This window comes from Branchiostoma floridae, chromosome 10 (assembly GCF_000003815.2).
Source record: "Branchiostoma floridae strain S238N-H82 chromosome 10, Bfl_VNyyK, whole genome shotgun sequence".
Lineage (NCBI taxonomy): Eukaryota > Metazoa > Chordata > Leptocardii > Amphioxiformes > Branchiostomatidae > Branchiostoma > Branchiostoma floridae.
Window position 1 is genome coordinate 9,144,660 of NC_049988.1, and position 25,739 is coordinate 9,170,398.

The window sequence follows — 25,739 nt, forward strand, 5'->3', positions numbered from 1 at the left end:
CTTATAGGCGATATGAGTTCTTCGAGTGCTATTAAATGACCTGTAACAGAAGAAATGTCAATTAGATTTTCTGAAAATTAAAAGTAAGCATAGATAATCAAGTATTACGTGCTTTTTAACTTTTTGGACAACGTTGTATTTCGCATATCGCAACAGAAACATTGATCAGGCTTGAATTCTTTGCGCGTGCAATATTCATGTCTCATATAATCCGCCTACGTAGGTCAATTTATTTATATTCTATTTCAAATGCGAGAACAGATCATTCAAACATTACTGTACTGTTATTAATAATATTTTGTTCTTCTCTATGCAGCCTCGTAGTACCATTGTCTATATAGCTAGTAGTTGTTATTGGTTGCCATACATTGTACCTTGTGCGATTGTTGAGCAATAAAATCCAATCATTGATATCATGATCCTTCATCTTCAAGACCGTTTGCCGGATCAGTTTAGTACCGCAGTTTTGTATGGTTGGACTTACAATAAATGCCATTCCCAGCCCCAGTCCAACTCAAAGTCACGACGACAAGCAAACGTGACATTCCGCTAACTTCACCGAGTCAAAATAATTGGATGTCTGGTAGGATTTGTCCTAAGAACATTGCAATATGGACAGTCTCACAAGTATTATTAGAGTTTAAAACAGCACCTGTACTAGTGTAACAACGCAATTGAGACTGTTGGCATTACCGACGCCCACGCATCACGTTTGAATAAAAGAGTCGATATAAAGACTAATTGGGACATTCCGACAAACCCTATCACAACAGCCAATATTTGCAAAAACCAGTCGCGATCGCGTAAACAACTCCATCTACGCAATTCACAAATGAATATTGAATATAGACTGAATATTGACAAGCAATTTCTGTTGTGGCTTTCTCTTTAATATTTTCCATGACCTCCTCGCCTTGCGACTACGTCACGGTAACTGGGTGGCGCCACGTACTTTGTGTACTAAAAATGACTTGGAGCACAAAAGCGACTGTTTACTTAGTCACCTATACTTTCACCTGACCTATTGATTAATATATAAGGTTACACTCCCAGGCCGTCGGCGGGGCTGGCGGGCCCAACATCTTCCGCATTTCCCACGTTGTTGTTCGGTTCTGGAGGAAAGCTTTAGATCGAGAAGCCTGTCTCCACATACCGGTGTGGGGCTTAAGCACGCGCCGACCGCAGACGGATCTAGAAAAGTTTGCGATGGTGACGTCATGACGTGTTGAGTCTCGGCACGAAACTCCGGTGGTAGGCCTTGCGTGGACGTGTGAACTTTGAACGGCGCTGCCGACCTTAGAACGTAGGTGCATCCGCGGCGGTTTGCGATGTAGCTCCTTCCCAGACACCTGTGTGATCGGATCCTACCAGGAAACAACCACCTGTTACGTTGGGATCCTAACGCGTTACCGTTAGCCCTGACGAGACATGTATGCTGTTCGACCAAGAAATCAATTACGGACCAGGAGCGGACGTGAGAATGGTGACCCCAAGACCCAGGACAACGATGTGCGGTACTTCATATACAAGAGAGGCGGTACGGTTTCTGTGTCCGAGCTCAGGAACATGGGATTCGCGCCGCAGAACGGGCGGCCCATGGACCAGTGGCTGTCCGAACTACCGGGCCGGTTCGTGACGAGGAGGGGTCCCTCCGGGCAGACCGAGGTGGTTTCCGCCATCGTTAACGTCAACCTGTGTTATGACTACCTGCACGGGGGCTGCGCCCGCGGGAGCGCGTGCAAACACCTGCACGTGTGCAGGGGGTTCATAGCGGGACACTGTAGGTTCGAGTCCGGCAACAGGTGCCGCTTTTCGCACACCTTCCAAGAACCACAGAATAGAAGGTTGATAGAGAGATGCGGCTTGGGAAATCTTCCACAGGAAACCGTGCGCCAAGTTCTGTGTACTTCCTTCCCTCATGTTTGCGAAGCCCACGTGAGGGCTGGGTGCCCTGACCAAACCTCATGTCCCTATCTACACATATGTAAGGATTTCGTCAAGTCCGGATGTTTCAGAAAGGACTGCAGATACCCGCATGATTTCGGGACGAGACACAACGAACGTGTCCTGCGTCTACATTTCCTATCACCAAATCTCGAGCAAAAATATTTGATCAACGCGACCCTTTTGATGTACTCAACAAACAGAATGCTGACGGTTACAGGTAATATGTCACAGAGTATGCAGGATCTTTCCTCTGCCCCCAACAGCCACAATGACTCCAGAGCGGACACTATCAACGGGAAAGGCAAGGGGCACGGGAATATTGCGCGCATGGGCAGAATGGGACATAGTCTTGGCAGCCTGGATGTCCAGACTGTCAGCAAACAACCACAAGAGACAGTCGTCTTTACCTACATTTGTCAAACGCACGGTGGAACAGCCCGGTTAGCTGATGTTTTGATTAACACTGAACTGTTCCCAGACGGAGCCGACGCACGTCGTTGGATCAAACAACGCCCACACTTCTTCCGCATATTCAAAAGTTCAGATCACGTTGAGATGGTTTCCGTGCTCTCCCCACGCGCACGACTGTGTCATCAGTACAACAACCCCATGAAAGGTTGCACGCGCCAGTTCTGTCAGTATTTCCACCTGTGTAAGAAATTCGTCGAAGGAAGATGCCCCAAAGATGCCACATGTAGCTACCAACATGACTTGAAGAATACCCAGGCTCGAGAAAACATAAGAAAATACCGCCTGAGCGATCTGAACGACGACGAAGTTATCAAAGTCATCCGCCTATCTAGTCCCGAGGTGTGTGAGGCATATAACAAAGCGGACTGTGCGGAGGCAGATAAATGTCGTCGCGTACACGTCTGCGCAAACTTTGTGCTCGAAAAATGCACATCGGGAAGTCTGTGCAAACTTCACCACGAGAGTAGCCTGGACACCAGGCATACCAAAGCCGTCCTGGAAAACTACAAGATGACCGGCATGGAGCCCCGCTCGGTGGTCAAAGTCTTGTGGGTGTGTTTTGATCCGCCAAGAGATGAAACAACAAAGCAAGACGGTCGCTTAAAACCCACCCCTACTCCTTTTGAGTCCCAAGCATCGGTAATAAGTGCAAAACCTGGTCAGAAAACGTTTGTCTTGCACGCAGAGACACACATATGCGAAGATTTCATCATTGATAAATGTTCTAAAGGCAACCAGTGTCGCAAACACCATGTCGGTGCGCCTTATTTATGGCAATACAAGGATGCAGGTCTCCCGGCTAACGCGTGGCAAGATTTCAATGAAACGATGAATGAACGACTAGAAAGGTCATTCTCAGACCCAAGCAACAATGGCGCCAAAGTGAAAGCAGTTGGGTAAGTTCTTCAGTTTTCCGTTTGTTCCTTTATATTCTTCCCTTTTCGAAATACATAGATTAAAACCAAATACATAAAGTAATATTTCATATTCCTTTCATTTATCATTTTTATTTTCAAGACCATTTTCATTTATTTTTAAGAATTAGGATAATATACATTCGCATAATTCCACCAGCTGCCATTATACCGCCACCTCAAAAAAACGTTGTTATAGAGGCCTTCTCAAGATTGTCTTCAATACCTAAATATATGAATTGTATTACATATAGGATATTTAACATTCGGTGTTCAAGACCACCTTGGGAAGACACTACACTCACGTTTTTTGAGGTGGCGGTATTAGGGCACCTGGTGGAATTATGATAGTCGATGTTATATCATTGTAGCGGGATGTTTCAGACCAGACCTGTGTAATCAGTCGTGTTGACGCTGTTATTGTTTATAACACACCCATGCAGAGAGTACTGGCTGATAGACTTCAAACACATGACCGTTCAGCCAACCAGGGTCAAAGTCCGCCGTCTGAGCACCCCGTCATCCAAGTCAGACCCCTCAGGTTGCCTAGCAACCAAATGGGTGTGGTATTGGAGAGACCAATCCAGCGCCTGGGTGGAATATGGGAATAAATTACAGGTATGATTCTTTATTCATATTTCATCATACGGCGTGTAAGCTTTAATGTGAGAGAACAAAGAGCCTTATTTATTTGAAGCTTGCCAATACAATGTACAATATATACTTCAGGGGAGGTCTGTACATAGACTAATCTGTGGCGTGAAAGAAGTAACGTTTATAGAAGAAATTACTTTGACAACAGGCACACGGGATTTTGAACAACTGAATTGGTTAACGAGTCTAACATGTTTCCTTTCGTCGTTGACATATTACGTCATATTTCATTTTCTTATCTGTTCAGTTTCAGATACAGCTCTGTTTTGCACTTGGTGTAGTTCTATTTTGATAGATCATACAACCTTTTAGCTAATAAAGACGATGGTCGCGTGTAGTTTCTTTCTGTCTGGCAGCAGGAATGAGCAAAGAGTACGATTTGTAATGTTCGATGTTCGCTAACATCAGATTTAGAAGGCTATATATTTTGTACAATGTCTAATGTTTATCAAATGATACTTAGGTCTAGGCCTATAATTCATGTTAAAAGTTTAAAGAATAAACTTTACGTCGTTGAAAATATATTGGTCGGTTGCCCTTTATTCTATAAGTCGGACAAAATGAACCAAAATATATGCAGTGCGTAAAATGAAAATGACCGAGGGTTAGTTCTCTGTTTAATTTTATATCACATTTTTATCCAAACAGAAAAGAGGAAAATAAGATGATAATGATTATTGTTATTGAGTTTTCATTAACCAGATCAGATCGAAAAGTCCGACCTTACCAGCGATTATATTGACCCCCAGAAAAGGCAAGAGTTATATAGTTTTTATAGGGTCAGTCGGGTAACTGGTTGCCTAGAAACACAGCATTAATTTTTCTTCCTTTCTTCTTTCTTTATCATGGTTGAAGTTAATCAGTGTATAATTCTATGCAGAGACACTTTAAAGTTGACATTCAATAATTCATTCATGCAGACCGGCACAGATGCTGGTCCAACATCAGACGACATTGAGAAGGCGTTTCTGACGGGCCAGCCCACGCTCATGTTCGAGGTGCCTCCCCACCGCTACCGGCTGGAGTTTGCGGGGATGTACCAGCAGAACCTCAACCCGCAGTACCTGACCAGGAGGGACGTGCGCCGCCGGCCTGTGTTCGTCTCACGGGCAGAGGTGGACACGAAGTCAAGGTGTGCGGCACATTCGCGCTTTGTATGATGTTGTTTTCATTCGTTTCTTGTGATTTTCTCTCAGACTTTTAACTTTTTTTTCTGTTAAGGTGGTATCTCACTGCACTTGGGGCACGGTTGCGGCACTGCTGGGTTCGTTCACTGCGGGTAATTACGTAAAAGAGACAAAAAATACACAAAACGACAGAAAAGTCCTTCTTTATCTCTAAAATTCGTTGAGAATTTTTCGAACCCCGCAGTGCCGCACCGGCGCCCCAAGTGCAGTGTATATATCATGCCACCTTTACAGTGTTTCCTTTTTAACCTGGGGCCAGCGGTCACTAGAGGATTGTGCCTGACTAATTCATTTGATCATTACTATGTTATCTTATTTTCTATTGTTTGTCTGACTAGTTTAAGGCACAGTGAAACTATAGTGTGTAAGAACTCAGGCAAGAAGTTGTTACAAATATTTTCAGTCATGTAAGTGTACATTTACAACCTCGAAATAACCTTGTCACATTAGTAATTAATTCACACCTACGGGAACGGTTGTCTAAACTTCACAGTGAGCATGTATGTGGATCTCCTGCCTGATTAATACCTACAGATAATGCTGTATGTCTAGATTGAATCATGACGACTTTTGCAGCAAACCACAGCAGTTCTGCTCCCTCCCGTCCACCTGGACCCCCATGCAGGCGGGACAGGACTTCGTGCGCCGGCCGCTGTCCCGTTTGTGTCCCGAGTTCCGCGTGGTGGAGATGCTGTTTCGACAGACCATGGGCGAGGAGAAAGTCATCGTCAGGATAGAGAGGGTACAGAACCCCTTTCTGTGGGAGAAGTACAACAGGTTGGCCTTTTTTGGTATTGTAGTAAATCACTGACAATACGGGAAGCGATGTACTTTAATTAAAGTGTATCTCAGAATCTCTCCTACTTACTAGTATTCTATTGTACAAAAGATACGCCAAAAAGCAATCACTCAAGCAACTAAATATGATTTTGGAAACCGTCAGACTAGTATCTGAAACGTTTGATCTTTTTTTGTCCAAAATCATATCCGATTGCTTTAGTAACTGATGTACAAAAGAAAGTTTAATGTTTGTCTTACAAAACAAGTGGTGAGTCGATGTCACACGTATGCAGGTTAAATTCTGCTTTGCATATAATCTCGGGATAGAATTGTTGTTTGTGTTATTGAGTCATGCATAAGAATTTAAGCTACAGACCTATTAACCCAAATCTCATTCTGTACATGTAACCAGGATTTTATATACATGCATATGGGAAGTGTTTACGTTTCCAAAACATAAGTATGGCCAAAGTAGGGAATTATGCTTTTGTTTGCGGGTGTAAGCACTATGTAGCCGATGTTACTGTCTTTCTTAGTCTGAATCGTCTTTATTTTTTCTACAGGAAGAAGGAATACATGCGGCCACGCCTCCACACGCAGTCCTCCCCCTACAGGACAGGGGGCGCTACTGCGGAGGCAACAGTGGACGAGAGAACCCTCTTCCACGGCACCGAACCCGACATCGTGGACGGGATTTGCCGACAGAACTTCGACTGGCGCCTCTGTGGCAAGAACGCCACAGCGTTTGGGCAGGGTAGTTACTTCGCTGTTCAGGCCTCCTACAGCCACAACTACACATCTCCCGACAGTCGAGGGTCACACTATATTTTCCTCGCGAACGTGTTGGTAGGTTCGCACACCGTCGGCAGCTCGAAGATGCGCCGACCACCTCCGATAGATCCCGAAGACCCGAACGGTGAGCTGTACGATTCGTGCGCCAACAGTGCCACCGATCCGACGATTTTTGTTCTCTTCGACAGCGACCAGTGCTACCCGACGTATCTCATAGAGTACTGGGACACTGTCTGATCGTATTTTGAGGGAACCGCTATGATGCAAATTTGAAAATTGAAGATGTTGTGGTCTATATATGGAAAATAGCGGTAAATGAGTTTTCATACGAAGAACAATATGTTATGCCAATAGAACAAAGTGAATGGCATATAGCACATTCATTTTTGGGAAGAAAACTACTAAATACCCTACACGCGTGAGCAACGATTATGACATTTAACGTAAATGATGTTTATAAATGCCAAAGTTTCTTTCCGGTGCAGTGAAATTGACTGGGCCGTTTCTTCTAGCTCTCTTTTCTTCTTCTTTTTGACTTTTTTCTTATGACAGTGTTAACCGTGTTCTGGTTACCATTTATTTGAAATTTTATAAATACGCCAAAGGCGTTGTCTAGCGCGGAATTCTACAATCAACACTTTTTGCAAAGATGAAACAAGACAACTAAAGAATCGCGTCACTCTTAATATATTTGCGTACCTGCAAGTACTGTATGTTTTGTTGTTTTCGTACCATGTCACGAACACTATTGTGAAGAATTTTGCGTGCACCCTAGCAAAAGAATGGCAAATTCACCAAATTTTCTTTTGATTATACTTCAAGATAAAAGCGATGCTATTGTGGACGACCATTACTATTTTTTTTAATTGGATCGTACTTTCGTTAAAAATGCCAAGATAAGCTTTCAAGCGAAGCGATTTTGCATTCTTTTTGTAAACGTGCATACTGAAGAACTCTTTTCGATAGTTTATATTGATAAAATCTCGAATTGTTTTGTAATGTGTGGCACTACACATTTCGAATTCGGTTGTTTTCGTCAGTTTGACGCTGCAGGATTTTCACATTAACATAAAGCAGATGTCATTGCAATGTATATCGTAGTGCAGCCAGTAAACATTGATCACTGTGAAACCCGCTCAACTTATACGAAACGGACTTAAATATGTGCAATGCTCGCGTTCTATGATAAACGGTGTTTTTATAGTTTTGAGATGCGTCGTCAACAAATCGGCTACGTTTCCCATTACGCGTTATCTTTTTTTTGATATTGGCAAATTCGTGGATGAAGACGGTAATACGCATGTTCAATTCGGATATTAATAATTTTGATTCCGTAGTTCAAGTTTAAGTACTTTATACTTGTATGGCAATGTAGCTTTATCGTAGACACGACGGTACTTTGTACAACACTTGAGATGACGATGGGACTGTCGAGTGGTTCGGTTAAGTTCTGTACCCGAGTTTGTTAATTTGGAGAGTGAAAGCTTTAAGATAACACATAACAGTGCCAAATACATATGTCTGCATCGGTGCGCTAGCAATTTGAATACACAAGATGATATAGTCGTTAGCCTGGTATCCAAACGTATTATAGCGGCGGAGTGCCTTTCAATCTCTCATGCAAATAAAAAATTTTCCTGGGAGGGCGAAGGTACTCGGCAGCTATGCATACTCAGCAGTTTGGACACTAGACTAATTAATTTCTTTATTTAGATTTATCACAGAGTGAAGGGAAGGGCAAAACAGGTGCAAAATAGTTGTGAAAGTCTAGTAATCGATAAGATACTGGTTGTATAGTGCATCTATATGCCCGTTGGGCTGGATATGGAGGAGAGTTGTCTGATCTGATTTTTTTGTTAAAATCCTTAAGCATTGAGAAATTCGGTTCGTTTGAGCGATAGATGTACTGCTACTTTGGTGCCAATCACCACATACACTTGCAATTCACCAGTGCCTACGAAAACTGGAAATAAAACGCGTCGCTTTATTAATCTGGTGTGTGTCTTGTCTTTGCATATTCTAGTTTTAGTCGTAAACAAAGTTAGGGATCCAGATGCATGATTTTCAGCGGCCTGTACGAAACAGCGTATAGATTACTTTGGTAACAGACCTGACCGGGGGAGTGGTACATGGTGCCACAACGTCAAAATTGGGCACCAGTATTCATGCTACGGTACAACATCATTTCTGTGTAGATTGCTATATATTCCAAACACAGGAGAGGTAAAGAATAGCAGTAATATTGCCATTATTCATTCATAGCTATGTCTGAATCTTGTCTTTACAAGAAATGAAAATCGAGTTTCACGACACAAGAGTAGTTTTCAGCACCAAGGACGGCACCTGGCGTTCAGTCAGACAAGTGCAGATTTGTGTAAGGCATTCGGACTTACTTGTCCCATAGATTTTCACTGCGTGTCTCGATTCAATGAAATAAAATCAATGTGTTTATAATAATAATAATAATAATAACAATGATAATAGTTTATAGATGATTATGCCTCCACAACACATTTAACATTACTAAAATGCAGATAATTTGGGAATAATGAGATATTCACATGGCTGGGTGACAATGGACAATTGATAATTAGAAGAAAAACGAGACAATGATCAGATAAAACTTCGGCCGGCGTTCGCGTGAATTGTGACGCAGAATTAATGAGTAGTGATACCGTAACTTTTATCAAAAGTTCAAGTGACTACGTATCCTTTGTTATAAGTTCGGGTATGTGTTTCACTTTGCGTATTGCCACTTTCCAGTATGTAGCCTTCATGTACGTGTGTAACACAGAAGGGCATGGCCGACAAAATCCCTCACGTCTCCGCGCTTGGAGATCTAGAGCTGATCATTTATGAGGGCAACTGCTAGGGCCTAGTATTCAATTAGGCACGAAAGATCGATCACTATGGGGGCGACCAATCATCCCGCTGACGACTGATACGCTTCAACATTTGTGCAATTTTACTTATTTGTGAACGATCTTATCATATTGAATTTGACATGAATATACCTATGTTGCTAAGTATATCGTTACTTTGACATTTTGTGTATTATACACATTGTATGACATAAGTATCGATCAGCGATTTAACAGTATTGTTCAGCCATTTTAAGTTCTTTTTGTACTAGAAAGCAAGTACATGTGCATGTGTACAACGAAAGTGGACTAACAGGTGATTGAAAAACAACCTGTAGCTAAGGTTGTGTCAAGTTTTATATGCACATATCTGAATATCTGTAACGTTGACATAACCTTGCACCTACCAATGTGAGGAGGGTTTCAGTACCAAGGACGGTACCTAGCATGTGGTAAAGAAACTGTAGCTAAGCAACACATCATTCCATAAAGAAAAGAAAATCAAGCTAAAAGGCACACTAATGTAGTTCTGGCAGAGTTTTTCAAATCATTAATTGTAGAAAGTCAAACATTTCTCTCCCTTCCATGGAATGGTTCACATCTTTATGCATTCAGGAATAAAACTTAAATAAAGGTGAAATGTATCAGGGCCAGATGATAAACGTGTACATGAGAGTCCACATCATCATGACATTGTTAATCTGGAAAATGGACTTGTGTTTTGAATTAGCTATCATAAATGGACTGGTAAAAATGAAATGTTTAATAATGCTTTGCAATTAAGCTATCCAAATCATCATTTATTATGTAGAATTTCAAACATTTTTTACAGTACTATTGTATGAAGGTTTATCTGTGACAATAATTGACACAGTATTCTCATACACACACACATAGTATTAGAGACAACTAGCTCATAGCACTCTAAGCTTTACCAGTATTTCAAATCCTTCAATTCTCTGTTCCCTAAAACCAATTAACCACACCCTATAAGACCATAATATGGCGCAAAAAAAATAGTTCAAATTAAGATACAAAGTAGTACAGTAACCTTGATATCAACAATAGCTTTGGTCACTCAAAATTACTGATTATCTTTCAAGAAGATTCCTTTGTTGTACATATTAAGGAAAAATATATATAATCCAGTGATAATACAATGAAATATACATGCAGGTATATGCACATGCAATGAATTTATGTGCCAAAAGATGCTACAATTGTATGATACATACTTGTATGTTTAGTCTTAAACAAGGAAACTCTCAAACATTACTTTGTAGAAGTCAACAAATAGATAAAGATTATGAAGTCCAAACTGTATACATGTATTGTAAATGAAATATTTCATCAAAGGCATACTTTTATACATACATTACATAGTCATACTCCTACTTTTATACAACTGTAGTGAATTCTTGTTGCAAAGCAAATGGAGTCAACAAAACCAGTGTCGGATAGTAAGGAAGTAAAAGCCTTGTTTGCCACTTTTTCACTATGCAGACTACACAGTCATATACATTTTATATTCTTAGTACATCATTTTATTTTCCTTTTATTCTACACAAACATCAAATTACTGTGCCTATTGGCCTGTGCATCTTCAGAAACCAATGTTTCCTGCTTTTTCACTATACTTTCCCCAATAGCTATCATTTTGAGAGGAATATTATCTCAAAGCTCTACTGCTCATACTCATGGGGCAGCACATCCACATATTCACCATCATCTTCGTAAGTAGGATTTATTGTTCCTCCAACATCCTGAATGGTGACAAAGGGAGGAAAATGCATGACCTTTCTTTCCTGAACTTAAGGAGGTTGAAAGATTGCTATATTGCTATAATCTACACTTTATATGCAGACAGAGTTCACTGATGATTCTTACTCTATGTCTCCAATTTGAAATTAAATGAACGAAGCTTTAAAGTGAAATCTCTTTTTCACATCTCGAAAGCAAACATCAATGTGTTTGTATGCAATTCCAATGGCAGACTCAAGTAGTATCAAGATAAGCAATATATATAGACAATATAGACTTTCTTCTGCAATGTTATCGGTAAAAGAAAATGGCCCAAAATTGTTATTTTAGCATCAGATTGAGCATTCAGGGAAAAACCAACAATTTTCTTCTAGTCTTCACCAACAATGCTGACTAAAAAGTACAGTAATATGAAATGTTTGATACACCAGAAAATTGCTTACCTGGGAAATTGTCTCTTGAATTTTCATCAGCTCATTGTGCAGATCATCAAAGCCAGGCCTTTTATCAGGGACCAATCTCCAGCAGGATACCATTATTTTGTACCTATGAAAGGTTAGGTGAGAATAGAGGAATTACATGTGTATGATATTTAAGTGCTAGAACTATCACTAGCTTTTGATATCCAAGCCCAGCTTTAATCTAAACTATATAATGCTGTACTTTGAGGGAAGATCTCTAGTCTGTAATAATATTTTTGTTGAGAATTGAGAGTAAATTCACAACATACATGTATAACTAAAAGTTTGGTGACCTCAAACTCCCATGAAATAGATTTTATGCAAGTGACTTAATACATATCATTAAGCCGCAACTGTGACCTTGCTAGAGTTACATGTATACGCAGACATGTATCCTCAACAATCTTCTGGATTGCGCTACGATGTTTCCTAAACCCGCTTTGATGAGCCTTGAGAAGTTCATTCCGGGCCAAAAAGCACAATACTTGGTAAGCTATGAGTTTTTCCATCACTCTGAACGTAACACTTAGCACAGACACAGGTCAATAGTTGGCAACGTTTTTTCGTGTTCCGTACTTGTGTACTGGTGAGGAGAGTCATCCTCTTTGTGACAAAAATGACCCTGTACTGTTACAGTAGTTCCAAAATCAAATGTTAGGGGGCTCAAACTTGCCCCCAGCTTGTCCTGATGTCAAAAGCTATCTGCCACCTAAATGTCCAGACTAGGGGTGGGTACTGGCACAGAAAATTCAGGTTCAGGTCTGGTTCAGGTCCAGAGGATCAGGTCCAGACCTGAACCTGGACCTGATTCAGTATGTGATAACTTGTGAATGGACGATACTCAAAACAATGGTCCATTTCTTTACAAAGAAATCTGTTTTGTGGAGTATTCGACTCCCATTGACGTTTTGAAATCCTGTGTGAATGTCTGATCAGATAATCTGTTCATTTTCCATTAGGTCCAACATCCGGTCCACCTATTTTTTTCAGGTCGGGTTTTTCTGGACCGGTCCAATAAGAAAAACAGGTTTGTACCGATACCCAGCCCTAGTCCAGACCATATCATGTCCTGGACAAGGGATACACTGAAAAAACTGCCAGGATAGAGTTTTCTCCTAAATTATGCTAAATGTATTCCTATTTTGCAAAATTTGCATTTCATTTTGTACATCTTTGTCTAAGCTACCCAAACACCAAATATCATGAAAATCCATTAATCCTGTCTTGTCCAGTTAACCTCTTCAGAGATTTTTTTTCAAAAAGGGACCTTCAATTCAAAACTAGCCGCTATGGGGCCCAAACTTATGTAACTTCTTCCCAAGCACAAGAGCTATCTGGCACCCCAAAATCGTGACCATAGCTTGCTCAGAACATGAGATCAAAACCAGAAATTCTGCTGCAGTATCAAGGGAAGCTGCTAGGGGGCCTAAAATCTAATCTTTTCCAGTTTTTGTCACACCAACACACCACGCATGAAACTAATCCATCCGGCCATTCTTGAGTTATTCTGTTATCCTGACCAGACAGACAGACAGACAAACGCTGCTGAAAATAAAACCTCCATGACATACTTCATGGAGGTAATCATGGTGTATTGTTATTTTTAGACCCTTACACATTAGCAGGACAGGCTGGTGGACTTGTTAGCCTCTCTCCACTCTTCAGGTGCTCAATCAGGTCTCGAATCCTTTTTATTCCAAAGTATGGACTCCCTCCTGTACCATTAAAGAAATCAACAGCAGTGTATGACAGCATCCTGCTCTCAAAAGAAATAATTCATTTCACCTTGAAATACCAGATAAAGCATGTTAAAAGCCAATTATATTATTTCACAAGGTTAGAACTGAGCTTTAACTCACCAAAAGTAAAGATTTCCCATAGTAGAATCCCAAAGGACCAGCTGTAAACAGAAAAAGTGCTTTCAACAACACGCTCTACTGAGTGTAATAATCACAAATTGAACAGAGGAATGATTTCAAATCATTGAACAGTTAACATCCACTACCATAATACCGTCATTAATCATAATACCGCCAAATAAAATAAGTGATGAATTCAAGGAGATCTATTTGTGGAGCAACAGTATTTTTCGGGGTATGCACACATAAGACAGCCATGATGCATTTGAAGATAACAAGGTCAAAAGTTTTCAATTTTCTTATAGGGGCAGGCGAGCTCATCGTGGGAAGAACGTACTGTCACGTTCATCGCCGGATTTGTGAATGATAATGATATCAAGTGCTCACAGCACAGGACAAGCATAGTTCAACAGCAATCTTAAATTTCTACGCCAGCAGTATAGTTTTATGTCATCACTGTTGTGACGGGCCAAAGTTATATGAAAATTCTTGACAGTATACACATCCGTTGTCAACAGAGGATGTACAAACTTTAAGGTGCATAACGGCAAGTTAATTGTGCCAAGTTTCTTCCTAGCGGTATTATGGACCCCCCCCCCCTTCAACCACGCACCCGTTCTCTGCACAATTCTGTAGTGTGTTACAATTGCAATATTATGTTCTTAGCACCTGACATGAGAGACAAAAAAGATACTGTACACTGTGACAGCAGAAGTGGCAAAGGTAAGCTGTAACAGCAACATGTAACTGGGGAAAATGATGCGTTGATCATTTGTCAAATTAGTATCACTTGAGAAATTGCAGTGAACGTGGCAGTATTATTAACAGTAATGGATGTTACTTGTCAACATTAATACTAGTCTTCAAGATTCATGACGCAGTTTCACAGGTGACAGCCCAATGTCTGAAGATCAGTGTCCAAGACTTTGAGAGATGGAAATACCATCCTTATTCAATCTCAATCCTATCAAAGTGAGTATAATGGGTTGAAGACTAAGTCCAAAATTACAATTAGCTTGTGGGTCTGAGGATTCTTTTCAGACTTTTTTGTCCATCAATTTCTGAGTTTGAGTAAGAAAAAACCTCAGTAATACTGTAATTGCAGCCATTAAAATGCCTGATGACCTATCATATTTCATTCAAGACAATTGCATTACTTGGTGACATTTTTTCACAACATGCTAAGTGATTATTAAATTCACTTATTATATAATGCTGGCCTTTTTTTTAAACTAAAGGAAATAAAAAATAGTTGTCCAGGTCTCAATGTAATATGAAATAAAGGAACCATCTTACACATCACTTTTTGCTGTAAACTGTCCTGCCATTAGAACTTCAGGAGATGCCCATTTGATAGGAAAAACAGTCTGCAGGAAGATAGAAATAACATTCTGCAATAAATATTCAAATGGACCACAATGAAAGTTGTCTTCCAGACAGTTGTCAAGGGTGTTTGCTTCAACATAATTGCTCATACCAATTCTGGCTAGCATCACAATTTGCATTGTGATTTCTTTGAGGCAATGTGAAAGATAAAGACATACATTGGTGATAGAATATGCTTCTTCCTGTTTGCTGGCTGCCTCTTCTTTCAAGTACAAGTCCTCAGCCAGACCAAAATCTGTGACCTTGGCAGTTATGTCCTTCCCCTTAGAAAATAGCAAGACATTCCTGGCAGCAAGGTCACCATGGATAACCTATAAAGGAAAACAAAACGACAGATTGTCTCCATAGATCTGCGCGTACAGTTCGAATGACATGTAACGGGGGCTGCCGTAAGATGCTTCCTGCCCTAAGATGCCACGGATTTTTTGCTGATCCTATTATGCATAAGTATGGCGTGTTTGTTGCCACTGACTATGATGATTAGAAAGGTAAATAAACCAAGTCCAAACAAACAGCTGTTTTTTTCCATTAAAAAAATAATTACACATATTCACTTCCATTTTTTTTTTAATTTTCACAATAATGTTGGTAGCGCCGAATCACTGTGGTCACCTGTTACTAAGTATTGGTGGCTCGTGTCCCTTAATATACAACCTGTACAAAACAGCCACACAACTGTCATACACATAATAAATAAAGCTTCACAAAACACTACAAATATTGGTCTTTAAATAATTGTTGAGTAGAAGACCGGCCATAGAAAAAAACAACATAAGCATCACCGCCGTTGTTTTCCCCAGAGCGTGTGGCTCCGAAGGTGGCAGACTAGCGAACGCCCGAAAGATTTGTTACTCTAACAAATGATTTGTACCGTCTATACAAATGAAACTTCACAGAGTGATGTCGAATATGTTTCCCTATACGTACACAGAGTTTTTTTATTTTGGCGTTGTCATTTTCCGTAATGATTTTGTTACTCGGGCCGCCATATTTCACCCATTTCCCATGAAGACACGACCTGGATTGTGATAGATTCATCCCTCCTCGCGGCAGACAAGAAGCACACACAATCACAATTCTACTGTCAAAAGAAAGCTAATGTATCATAGAATTAGAATTATTTTTCATTTATGTTTATCTAAATTGGTCACCAGCTTCCGAAGAGAGCAAATTACAAAAGCGTGCCAAGTTAGAGCGCACTGTCTAATTCAGCAAAAATCGGACGTTATATTCACGATAACGTCCTCGGTGTTTGCCAGTTGTAACACGGAGGGTGAAGGATTCATGAACCGTATGAATGCATTTCTTATCCAAGTATGGTCTTTAGATGAATGTGTTAAAAATTAATTGATCAAAACTTGACTCTTCGGCAACTAGTGATGGAGCGTCGTAAGTTCGAGCGTGTAAAAAAGCGTAGCATCTTAGGGCGGCCCCGGTTTCATATGCACCAAGCTACCATTTACATCACAATGAAGGATCTGGTCCAAAGTGTCAACTTACATAATTCCAAACCGGTTTTCACTGACTCATGTACGCACCAGTTATTTTAGCTTTACTCAGAGTTTACCCTTTTCTTTTCCTCTGATACGCTCCTTTTGGTTTTGAACAGCTATTAACAACTACCAAAATATATTGAACCTCAAGTTCATTGGGTGCTTGTGCTAGCACATTCAATTCCATTTTCTACTTGTGCCTTATAATTGTCGATGAGAAAATTTCTTTACAGGATGGAAACTGATACAACATGTAGGTGCAAAGGTCACCTTAGCTTTTGTAAGGTGCATCATTCCCTTGCAGACATCCATTCCAAAGTGAAGCAATCTCTGTAGTGGTGTTGGGTCATTGGAGTACCGCATTTGACAATTGATACTCTCTGGAGAACGATAATTCAGAGGGATGTTCTCCATATCCTCAAGCCACTTCTTCAGGTCACCTTTGTCAGCAAACTCGTACACCAACAAAATGTTCTCTGCAAATAAAAAAACAGCTTTAAGAAAAAAGGAGATAATGCCTTTCTATCCCTGCTCTTTATACATCTCAAATTGATATTAAGCCTGAGTGTAATAATTGCTTCAATGAATAATTCACAACATTCACAATCAATAAGTGCATCTAAATCTCACCTTGGAAAAAAGGAACTACTAACTTTAAGTTAGTAGAGATAGAATGATGAACGGTTGTCTGTATTTCTTTAGTTAGCAATCAGAAATTGGCTATACAATCAAATTCAAAAGCCATTAAAAATCCACCAGACTCCTTTAAGTTGGTTGACAACATTACCTGGTATGCTTGTTACAGCTCCCATGAACTTCACAATGTTCTCATGATGTCCTACATGGGCAACCTGACTCACCACAAACAGTTCCTTCAGAAAGTCATCTTTAGACTCTTTTGAGGCTTTGAAAAAGATTGACAAAACTAATGAGGAGGGTAATCATGCTAGTAATTTTCAGAGACTGTGGAGAAGTTGAGTAACATCTATTATCATAATACCGGTACGTTTACGACGATTTCTCTAGCCATACTGATTTGACAAATTGTCAACGCATCATTTTCTCCAGTTACATGTTGCTGTTATAGCTTACCCTTGCCACTTCTTCTGTGTAACTTTTCTGCCACTCTTGTCCTGCTAAAAGCGTAATATTGTATTTGTAACACGCCGCGGAATTACACGGCGAACGGGCAGGTGGTTGGGAGGGGGTACAAAATACCGGTAGGAAGAAACACGGCACAATTAACTGCCGCTATGTACATTTATACATCCTCTGATGTTCCTTCCTTTTCTGTCAGTAAATGCATAAAACATAAACCTGCATGAGCATACAAAATGTCATGAGAAAACGGACGTATACTGTCAAGAATTTTCATTTAACTTCTGTCCGTCACAACCGCTGTGACGTAACACTTCACTGCTGGCGTTGATATAAAAATGGCGGGAAAATGGCTGCGTACGTTCAATTTTGCCCATTCAGTCGTAGATCCGGGCTATTATGCAACGGTTCTTCACACTTTTACATGAGTTGTAGGTCACCAACAGAAATTCAAGATTGTTGTTGAATCATGTTCGTCTTGTGCCGTGAGCATGTGTAATTATGATCTATATAAATTTGGCAATGAATGTGACAGTGTGTTCGTCCCACGACGAGCTGCCTACCCCGAAATTTAAAAAAAAGTATACTGAAAACTTTTGGCCTTGTTGTCTTCAAATGCATTGTTATCGATGCTTTGTAAATGGTGTATTGGACACCTAGATGTCTGAAGTGTGCACAGCTCAGAAATAACTATTGTTGCATGTGTAGATCTCTTTAAGTTCCAGTATTTTTAATCTACCGGTATAAGTCTTACTACTGGTATTATGCCAATGCATGTGTTACAGTTTTTACATTAAAAAAAAAAAGATTTCTTGAGCAGCAACATTCAAATACAATGCTTAAAAAAAGTGGCTACCCAACATTGGAAGACCCATATCTGTTGTATTTTGTCAAGTTTTATTTCTTATGTATATGACAGTTGTGTGACTGCTCTGTACAGGTCATAATACTTAGCGGCACGAGATGCCAATACACAGTGACCAGTGACCGCAGTGATTCAGGGCTTAACCAAAATTAATCTATTTTTACCACAAAAAAATTATTTTGAATGTAAATGATAGCTGTGTGTATGGACTTGTCAGTGGCAACACAAATCATGTAATTATGCATAATGAGATCATAAAAAAATCTGGGCGCATGTAATATTAGGGCACCCCTACCACAGTTACTGATAGTAATTTTGCAGGTATTTGACTTAACAGTATAGATCTGAAGTACAATCTGGCAGCTTACCTGTTGACATTTTTACAGCAACTGGGTACTTTGTTCCTCTCTTTTTCAGCTCTCCCTTACAAACTCTACCAAAGTGTCCATGCCCAAGAATCCTGTTCTCATTAACCTTTAAGTGTGACTCTAACGGGATTTCCCAGTATCCGCCAGGTACTTGCATATTTTGTGCAAATGTTGAGTACTCATAGGTGTCAAAGCCTGTGGATAGAGGATGTCTTGGTGGAAGTGGAGGTCCTGGAGGTGGTGGAAGTGGAGGTCCTGGAGGTGGTGCAAGATACCCACTTGGTGTGAGGTTCTCCTGTTCTAGATCATCATAGACAGCATAATCAGGTTCATCTGGTTGATGTCTCCGTCCACTGTCAGGTCCACTTACATCAACCTCATCCTAGTATCAAATCAAAATCCAAGAGTTTAGCCATCTGTCTCACATGAATCAGTGGTATACTGTAAATGCATTTAATTTCGCGGGGATTTAATTTCGCAGTAGCGGCAAAATGGACATTTGCATAATTAATGAGAATATTCTATCACATCAGTTTTTTCAATTTATCTCATGTCCCCGACATGATATGGTCTTGACATTTGGGTGGTAGATAGCGTTTAGCGTCATGAGGGGCAAAGAGGGGCAAGTTCCAATCCCCTAACATATAAATCTGGAACTGCAGGCCATTTTTCTCAAGACATTCCAAAGAGGATAACTGAAGAAAGGAATGATGGATTGTCATCATTTTAGACATGCAGGTAGCTTAGGCAAAGATGTTATAATGACGTACATGTTATGTAAATGAGGGCTAAATGTGCATAATTGATGAGGAAATTGTATAATTATATTCCAGGGCACCACTGGAAACCGTGCCACCGATTAATGCCAATGAGATGGGCCACCCTGGCTAAATAAAAGTCAGAAATAAATAAATAGATAAATGCAGAATTGTTTTTGTTGTTGTCATAATGTAAATCAATTTGATTAAACTAATTAGCTATCCCTCATAAAATGTGATTATTCCCCCAAAACCTTAGCAAAAAGTCCAGTACTCACATTTCCCCTATACCTGGCAGTTCCATCTTCTGTCCTTTTGGACCAATATCTTCTGTAGAGGTAAATTATAAAGCCTATCACTGCAACACTTAAAAGGATGCCAATCACTATGCCTACAACTGATCCAGCACTCAAGCCGGCATCATTTCCTCCAGCTGGTGGAGCTGTAGGCGTAGCACCTGAGCAAAATAAAGAAAGACATTGTTGTGAAGCCACTCACCACAATGATTAACAATTATACAATATATGTATCACATGAAGTTGAAGAGCCCAAGTCCAATAGTGTCTCTTATACCCTAGTTTATAACTCTGTCTTATCAAAAATCTGAATGTTGGAATGTCAAATAACTTGAAATTTCATCGACTACAATCTTCAAAATCTTACAGTCTGTCACCACCAAAAGGTTGCAGCTGAACACATGGTGCAAGTCATACTCATATTTCTGTCTTTAACATTATCATCGGAATTTCCCATTGATATTGACAGATATGGTGTGACATTTGATACTGAGGGACTGAGCAACAATTATTGTAACACAATTATGTAATAGTAGAGGAGCATGAAAAATCAACCAGCAGTATAGTATACTTAGCACAGCGTAAATCATACAGATGTTGATGATTGTGACAGTAACAATACATCAAAAGAACGATTTGTCACCATTGGAATGTTTTTAGAATATGTTGCATTACTTTATTACTACACTAATTATGAAACAATCTTATGAATCATCTTCTCAGATTTTTTTCAGAAAAAATTGGACCTGCTGGTCGAAATTTTTTTTTTTACAAAAGGTCTGGGGTGATGATATACGGCTTAAATATGGCAAAAAAATGGCATGTTTTATGCAACGAATCCCTTCCTTTGATTTGTTACTACTGTTTTTAATAAAAGGCATTGTTTTTAGACTGAAATGATGTGTATGTGGCTCTGAATGACAATGTTTACAGGTTTGTGATAGCTCAGAAACTATATCTTTTTTCTTGGGACTTAATTCTTAAAAAAAAAAAGATGGACAGGCAAATCTGAGAAGCAACAAATAAATTTGGTGTGGCCTCAGGTTTACATTTAATTTTGTTGATATGACTTACCTAATGTGGTGAATCGCTTGTGAATGAGCACTGTGATATCTGGTATCTTGCTCATGATCCCATCACCACTGACGGCCATGACATTGTAAATGTATTCTGTTGTTGGATGGAGATTCTGGATGGTATATGTGGTTAATGCACCATGTATGATAATGGAGTTCTGCCACTGGTCGTCAGCTCGGTATGGATAAAAACGATACTGAACGATATATCCATATGGTTCGGTATCAGAATGTGTCCATTCCAGTGTTGAAGTGGTTGCAGTGACATTACTCACAAGGACACTCCTTGGTGCTGGAGGAATTCCTGTAACGTTAACAAAGAAATGATAAACTTTGTAAACAAGTGCTTTGGAAAAATTACTGCAGTTGTGATAATTTTGTTATATACATGTATATGATAATGGCGATATACAATGTATCTATGAAATGAGCTCAAATCTGGGCTGAATCGTTCACCTGACATGCACGCTACTGTAAAGGGTCAGTCCTTTGGATGGGTACTATAGGATGGGACGTTATGGGCTGTGGTCTACTGTTCATTCTCACCTCACCTCACCGGTTCATTTTTCATTGCAATTGTCAAAAAGAGCTAGGGGACTGATCTCCATGGTGAAATGAACCTGTAAATACTGTAATGCTACACTAGCATCTGTCTTCTCTGTTACCAGTAATGGAAGATTAGCTCAACTTTTTATTGATGTCAGTTGGCTGGTTCAAGATCACTTACACTTAGATTCTTTCACAGTATAAAAGACAGTGTCCCCTTGTGCATCAATAGCAGATATGGGATCAAAAGGTTTGATTCCGGGCATTTTTGGCTGGATGCAATGTTCTTAAGAAAGGTAATTTCCAGGACTTTCCTCACTCCACCCAGGTGTCATAGGTACCTGGCTTTGTTTGGGGAGGTAAAAGGTGGTTAAAGGAGAGCGATGGGCTGTTCAATTCGAACTGCTCAGACAAATCGGATTAGCAACCCACTGCACTACAAAAATTTACAGCCTCAAAAATGGCTAAGGCTCGCCTTTACTTAAATGGATTATAAGAAATAAGAGACATCTCTTACGATACTGGCAAGCTTCTCCAGCCCAGTCAGGAGGACAACCAGAAGGACACATCCCTGTTACATGGTCACAGTCTTCATCCTGACGACAATTACATGTCTGGGTGCACTCTACTCCATAATGGCCAGACTCACATGCTGAAAACACACACAATATATCCTATGATGGTTAGAATGGATTGATTGAAGCAACAAATAATAAAAGTTTTGTACTTTTAACTCAATTCTTTCTAACTTTATGTAAGTTACTAGACAAGTACCCTTCTTTCATGGGCCAATATTATCAACAATATTTTGGACAATACACAATTATGTATAGGCTTCCAATCAGATATTTGTACCAGTGATGTTATGTCAAACATTCAGTAACTGCATAATCTTTAGAGACAAAACAGACAGGCCAGGCTGAGCTAAATGGTTAAACCGGGAGTTTAATTCAATGTTGGAAGATTGAATTGAATTTTTTGTCTCAATCTTGCATCTACTGAAATTGAAGTCCCTCACGTTGTTGGCATATTGGTCCCTGCCATCCAGGTCCACAGGCATTGCTTGGACATTGTCCTGTGGTCACATCACAGGTATCTTCTCCGCAATGACAAGTCCCATTGCAGTTGTGTCCAAATGTTCCAAGATCACATGCTGTTCAAAACAATAGACAGTCTTTAATTTGTTACTATATGTTAATGTGTTATTATAACATCATCTATTCCATGTCTATTCAATGTTTGGAAGTGCCTATACATGTACCACATTACAGAAGGTTGCAGTTGAGATTGGGTCAGGGATAACAGCTTGGGTATTTACAGAAAGCATTTCAGAATCCACCTTACAGTATAAATATTGCAATTGTAAAGGGAACATCATTCTGGGCTCTATTCTAAGATTTATGCATTCTTAGCATTATATCAAGTTTCCCCTCACTGCAGAATACATTTATTTCTCTCTGGAAAGTTGTGTGATAGTGGCAATTCCATACCCGCGCTACATGTCTCTCCCTCCCATCCTGCAGCACAGATCCCACCAGTGCAGTTTCCTCTAAATGGATCACAGGTTCCAGAACCACAGTTACATACTCCACTGCAGCTGGCACCAAAGGTTCCAAATCCACAGGCTGAAAAGGGACAAAGAGAGAAGCAACATATTCAAACTAGAGTTCAACGAACACATACCTTTGCCAAATAAACCAGGTTTGTTATGTAGAATGATGTCTGTAGACATAAATGTGTTACTCATTACATTTTATTTTATATGCCTGGAGTTGGTTCATAACATTTCGCCATTGCTTATGCAAATTAGATCCCTATGCAGATTAGATTTACATAATAATATTAAATTGTATCAAGCATCATTTGCATAATAAATGTGTATTGATATTTCCTTCTTTCTTAGCTAAAAATGTGACAAGTTTGAAAGTCCTATAAGGAATGCAGTGGATTTACAAACTTTTCTCATTAATTATGCAAATTAGCAGTCGATTTGCATAATTATGATTCCATCATGTAAGTCTTCCCTTTGGCTATCTACATACCAAAAACCATGACGATCCGTCAACACCTTTATATTTTCTCATTAATTATGCAAATGAGGCCGTCATTTGCATAATTAATATGCATTGATATTTCTCTCTTCCTCATCTATATATGTGACAAGTTTGAAAGTCCTATCATGAAATGCAGTGGATTTATAAACTTTCCTCATTAATTATGCAAATTAGTTGCTGATTTGCATAATTGGTATTCCATTGTGTACATTGTTACTTGGGCTATCTACATACCAAAAACCATGACGATCCATCAACACGTTCTCGAGTTATTCTCGTCCAAAGTTTGAAAGGAAATCTGCGACTGCAGTTCCAAACAAGCCGCTAGGGGGTCCAAACTTAAAGCACTTACTCTCTGCACCAAGGGCTATCTACCACTCAAAAATCATAACCACAGCAGGTCCAGAACACGAGATAAAAAAAATTGAGGTTTTGCTGCAGTACCTTAGCAAGCCGCTAGGGGGCCCATTATCGAACTTGACCTTCGTTTTCCCGACCCCTACCCACCTACCAAATATTATTGGGATCCATCAAAGGCTTCTTGAGTTATACTGTTAACAGACAGACAGACACAGTCAGACAGACACACAGACTCACAAGCCTAAAACATTACCTTTGCCAGAATGGCAAAGGTAATAACATTGAATCTTTTTAGTTCACCTGCACATTGAACGTCTTTCATGTAAGAAAGCCTTTGTAAGTCATGAAATAGGTACTGTACAATCTTATGGTCCTAATACAGTCAAACCTGCCCAAGACGACCACCTGGGGGATCGAAAAAAAGCGGTCGATTTGGACAGGTGGTCGCTGAGAAGAGTATGGACTCAAAACATGCCCGATGCAAAGTATAAATGGTTTCCGTTGTGTTTAATGGCAAATAGCAAGCACACTGCACGCACGCAGAGAAGCTTTAATGTCAAATACAACACGCACACTGTAAATTGTAAATTTAACCCCAAGCTTTTATCGAGCTTTTATACGATACAGTGTTTTAAAGCTCAATATTTGTACACTAACGTTTTAGACAGTAAGGGAACTTTGATGCTGTCAGTTACCATAAAAGCCTTTATGCGTCGCTATGTTCTTGATCGCCGTAACTGAAATAACTACGGTGCACTTTCGAATTCGATACCCGGTATGGCCATATAGCATACTTACCCACGGGTGAATGTACAGCTCAGTTGGACAAAAGCACTCACACAGATCTTTCTTAAAAAGGTATGAGCTACACAGATCTTTCTTAAAAAAGTATGAGGCTATATACGTTTCAGCATTTGTTCACTTTATAATGATATAGATTAAAAAAAACTTCTGTAACAACTAAATTCGGATTTTCTTACAACGAAATTTCCTCCCATATTACAGTAGACTGCCCCATTTACCCACCCATTGACCGCCGCCATCTTTATTCTAAACATAACATCGTAATGGCAGGCAAAATCCGATGCAAACTGGCTGATTTCAGCACAAAATCGCGCTATTTATCATAAAAAATTGAAAATGATGCGGTCGTTATGGGTCCCAATTTCGGCTGGTCGCAGTCGCGTTGGCCAGGTGGTCATTGAGAAAAGGTCGCTTAATGTTTACGTCAATGGGGAAAAAAATCGGGACCGAGAAAAAGCGGTCGAAATGGCCAGGTGGTCGCTGAGAAGAGGTGGTCGCTCGGGCAGGTTTGACTATATGTTATATTGTCCAACCCACCCAAGAATTTACCCAAATGTGCGTAATATGGCATTGAATCATTTACCATAAAGCTCTCAATGAAGATGAAGACAAGTCAGATGTACCTTGACTGCATTTCTCTCCCTCCCATCCTGCAGCACAGATCCCACCAGTACAGTTTCCTCTAAATGGATCACAGGTTCCAGAACCACAGTTACATACTCCACTACAGTTGGTACCAAAGGTTCCAAATCCACAGGCTGAAAAGGACAAAGAGAGAAGCAACACAAATAACATTGAATCTTTTTAGTTCACCTGCACATTGAAAGTCTTTCATGTTAACCTCTAGTCTGTCAATATCCTGGACTTTGTAAGTCATGAAATAGGTACTGTACAATCTTATAGTCCTAATATGTTATATTGTCCAACCCACCCAAGAATTTACCCAGC

At 39.9% G+C, this 25,739-nt stretch overlaps 2 protein-coding genes and 1 long non-coding RNA gene across 3 annotated transcripts; 1 reads left to right on the forward strand and 2 right to left on the reverse strand.

The window, feature by feature from the left end:
* The first annotated feature begins 86 nt into the window (after positions 1-86).
* Positions 87-7,034, forward strand: LOC118424017 (protein mono-ADP-ribosyltransferase PARP12-like). The gene is made up of 5 exons (XM_035832432.1): positions 87-3,314; positions 3,776-3,950; positions 4,907-5,118; positions 5,750-5,950; positions 6,517-7,034. The coding sequence occupies exons 1-5, from the start codon at positions 1,429-1,431 to the stop codon at positions 6,980-6,982; spliced, it is 2,940 nt and encodes a 979-aa protein (XP_035688325.1). The 5' UTR covers positions 87-1,428; the 3' UTR covers positions 6,983-7,034.
* Positions 7,035-10,399: 3,365 nt separating this feature from the next.
* Positions 10,400-13,537, reverse strand: LOC118424107. Its single transcript, XR_004832175.1, has 3 exons — positions 13,444-13,537; positions 11,811-11,913; positions 10,400-11,369 (listed from the first exon to the last, which is right to left on the reverse strand). It is a non-coding gene; the product is annotated as an uncharacterized LOC118424107 (long non-coding RNA).
* Positions 13,538-13,652: 115 nt separating this feature from the next.
* LOC118424341 lies at positions 13,653-25,626 on the reverse strand. Its single transcript, XM_035832890.1, has 12 exons — positions 25,605-25,626; positions 25,415-25,549; positions 23,064-23,198; positions 22,592-22,726; positions 22,091-22,225; positions 21,026-21,331; positions 20,051-20,112; positions 18,898-19,279; positions 17,354-17,470; positions 16,837-17,042; positions 14,984-15,384; positions 13,653-13,728 (listed from the first exon to the last, which is right to left on the reverse strand). Exons 1-12 carry the CDS (start codon positions 25,624-25,626, stop codon positions 13,653-13,655), a joined length of 2,112 nt encoding a protein of 703 aa, XP_035688783.1.
* Positions 25,627-25,739: the final 113 nt, after the last annotated feature.

Excerpts from the sequence above, each read along its gene's own strand:
- LOC118424017 (XM_035832432.1), top strand. The coding sequence starts at position 1,429 with ATGTATGCTGTTCGACCAAGAAATCAATTACGGACCAGGAGCGGACGT. Across the intron at positions 5,119-5,749 it reads GAGGTGGACACGAAGTCAAG|CAAACCACAGCAGTTCTGCT; the intron begins GTGTGCGGCACA and ends CGACTTTTGCAG. Across the intron at positions 5,951-6,516 it reads CTGTGGGAGAAGTACAACAG|GAAGAAGGAATACATGCGGC; the intron begins GTTGGCCTTTTT and ends TTTTTTCTACAG.
- LOC118424341 (XM_035832890.1), bottom strand. The coding sequence starts at position 25,626 with ATGAAAGACTTTCAATGTGCAG. Across the intron at positions 22,226-22,591 it reads GGGACCAATATGCCAACAAC|CATGTGAGTCTGGCCATTAT; the intron begins GTGAGGGACTTC and ends GTGTGTTTTCAG. Across the intron at positions 17,471-18,897 it reads TGCTGTAAAAATGTCAACAG|CCTCAAAAGAGTCTAAAGAT; the intron begins GTAAGCTGCCAG and ends TCTTTTTCAAAG.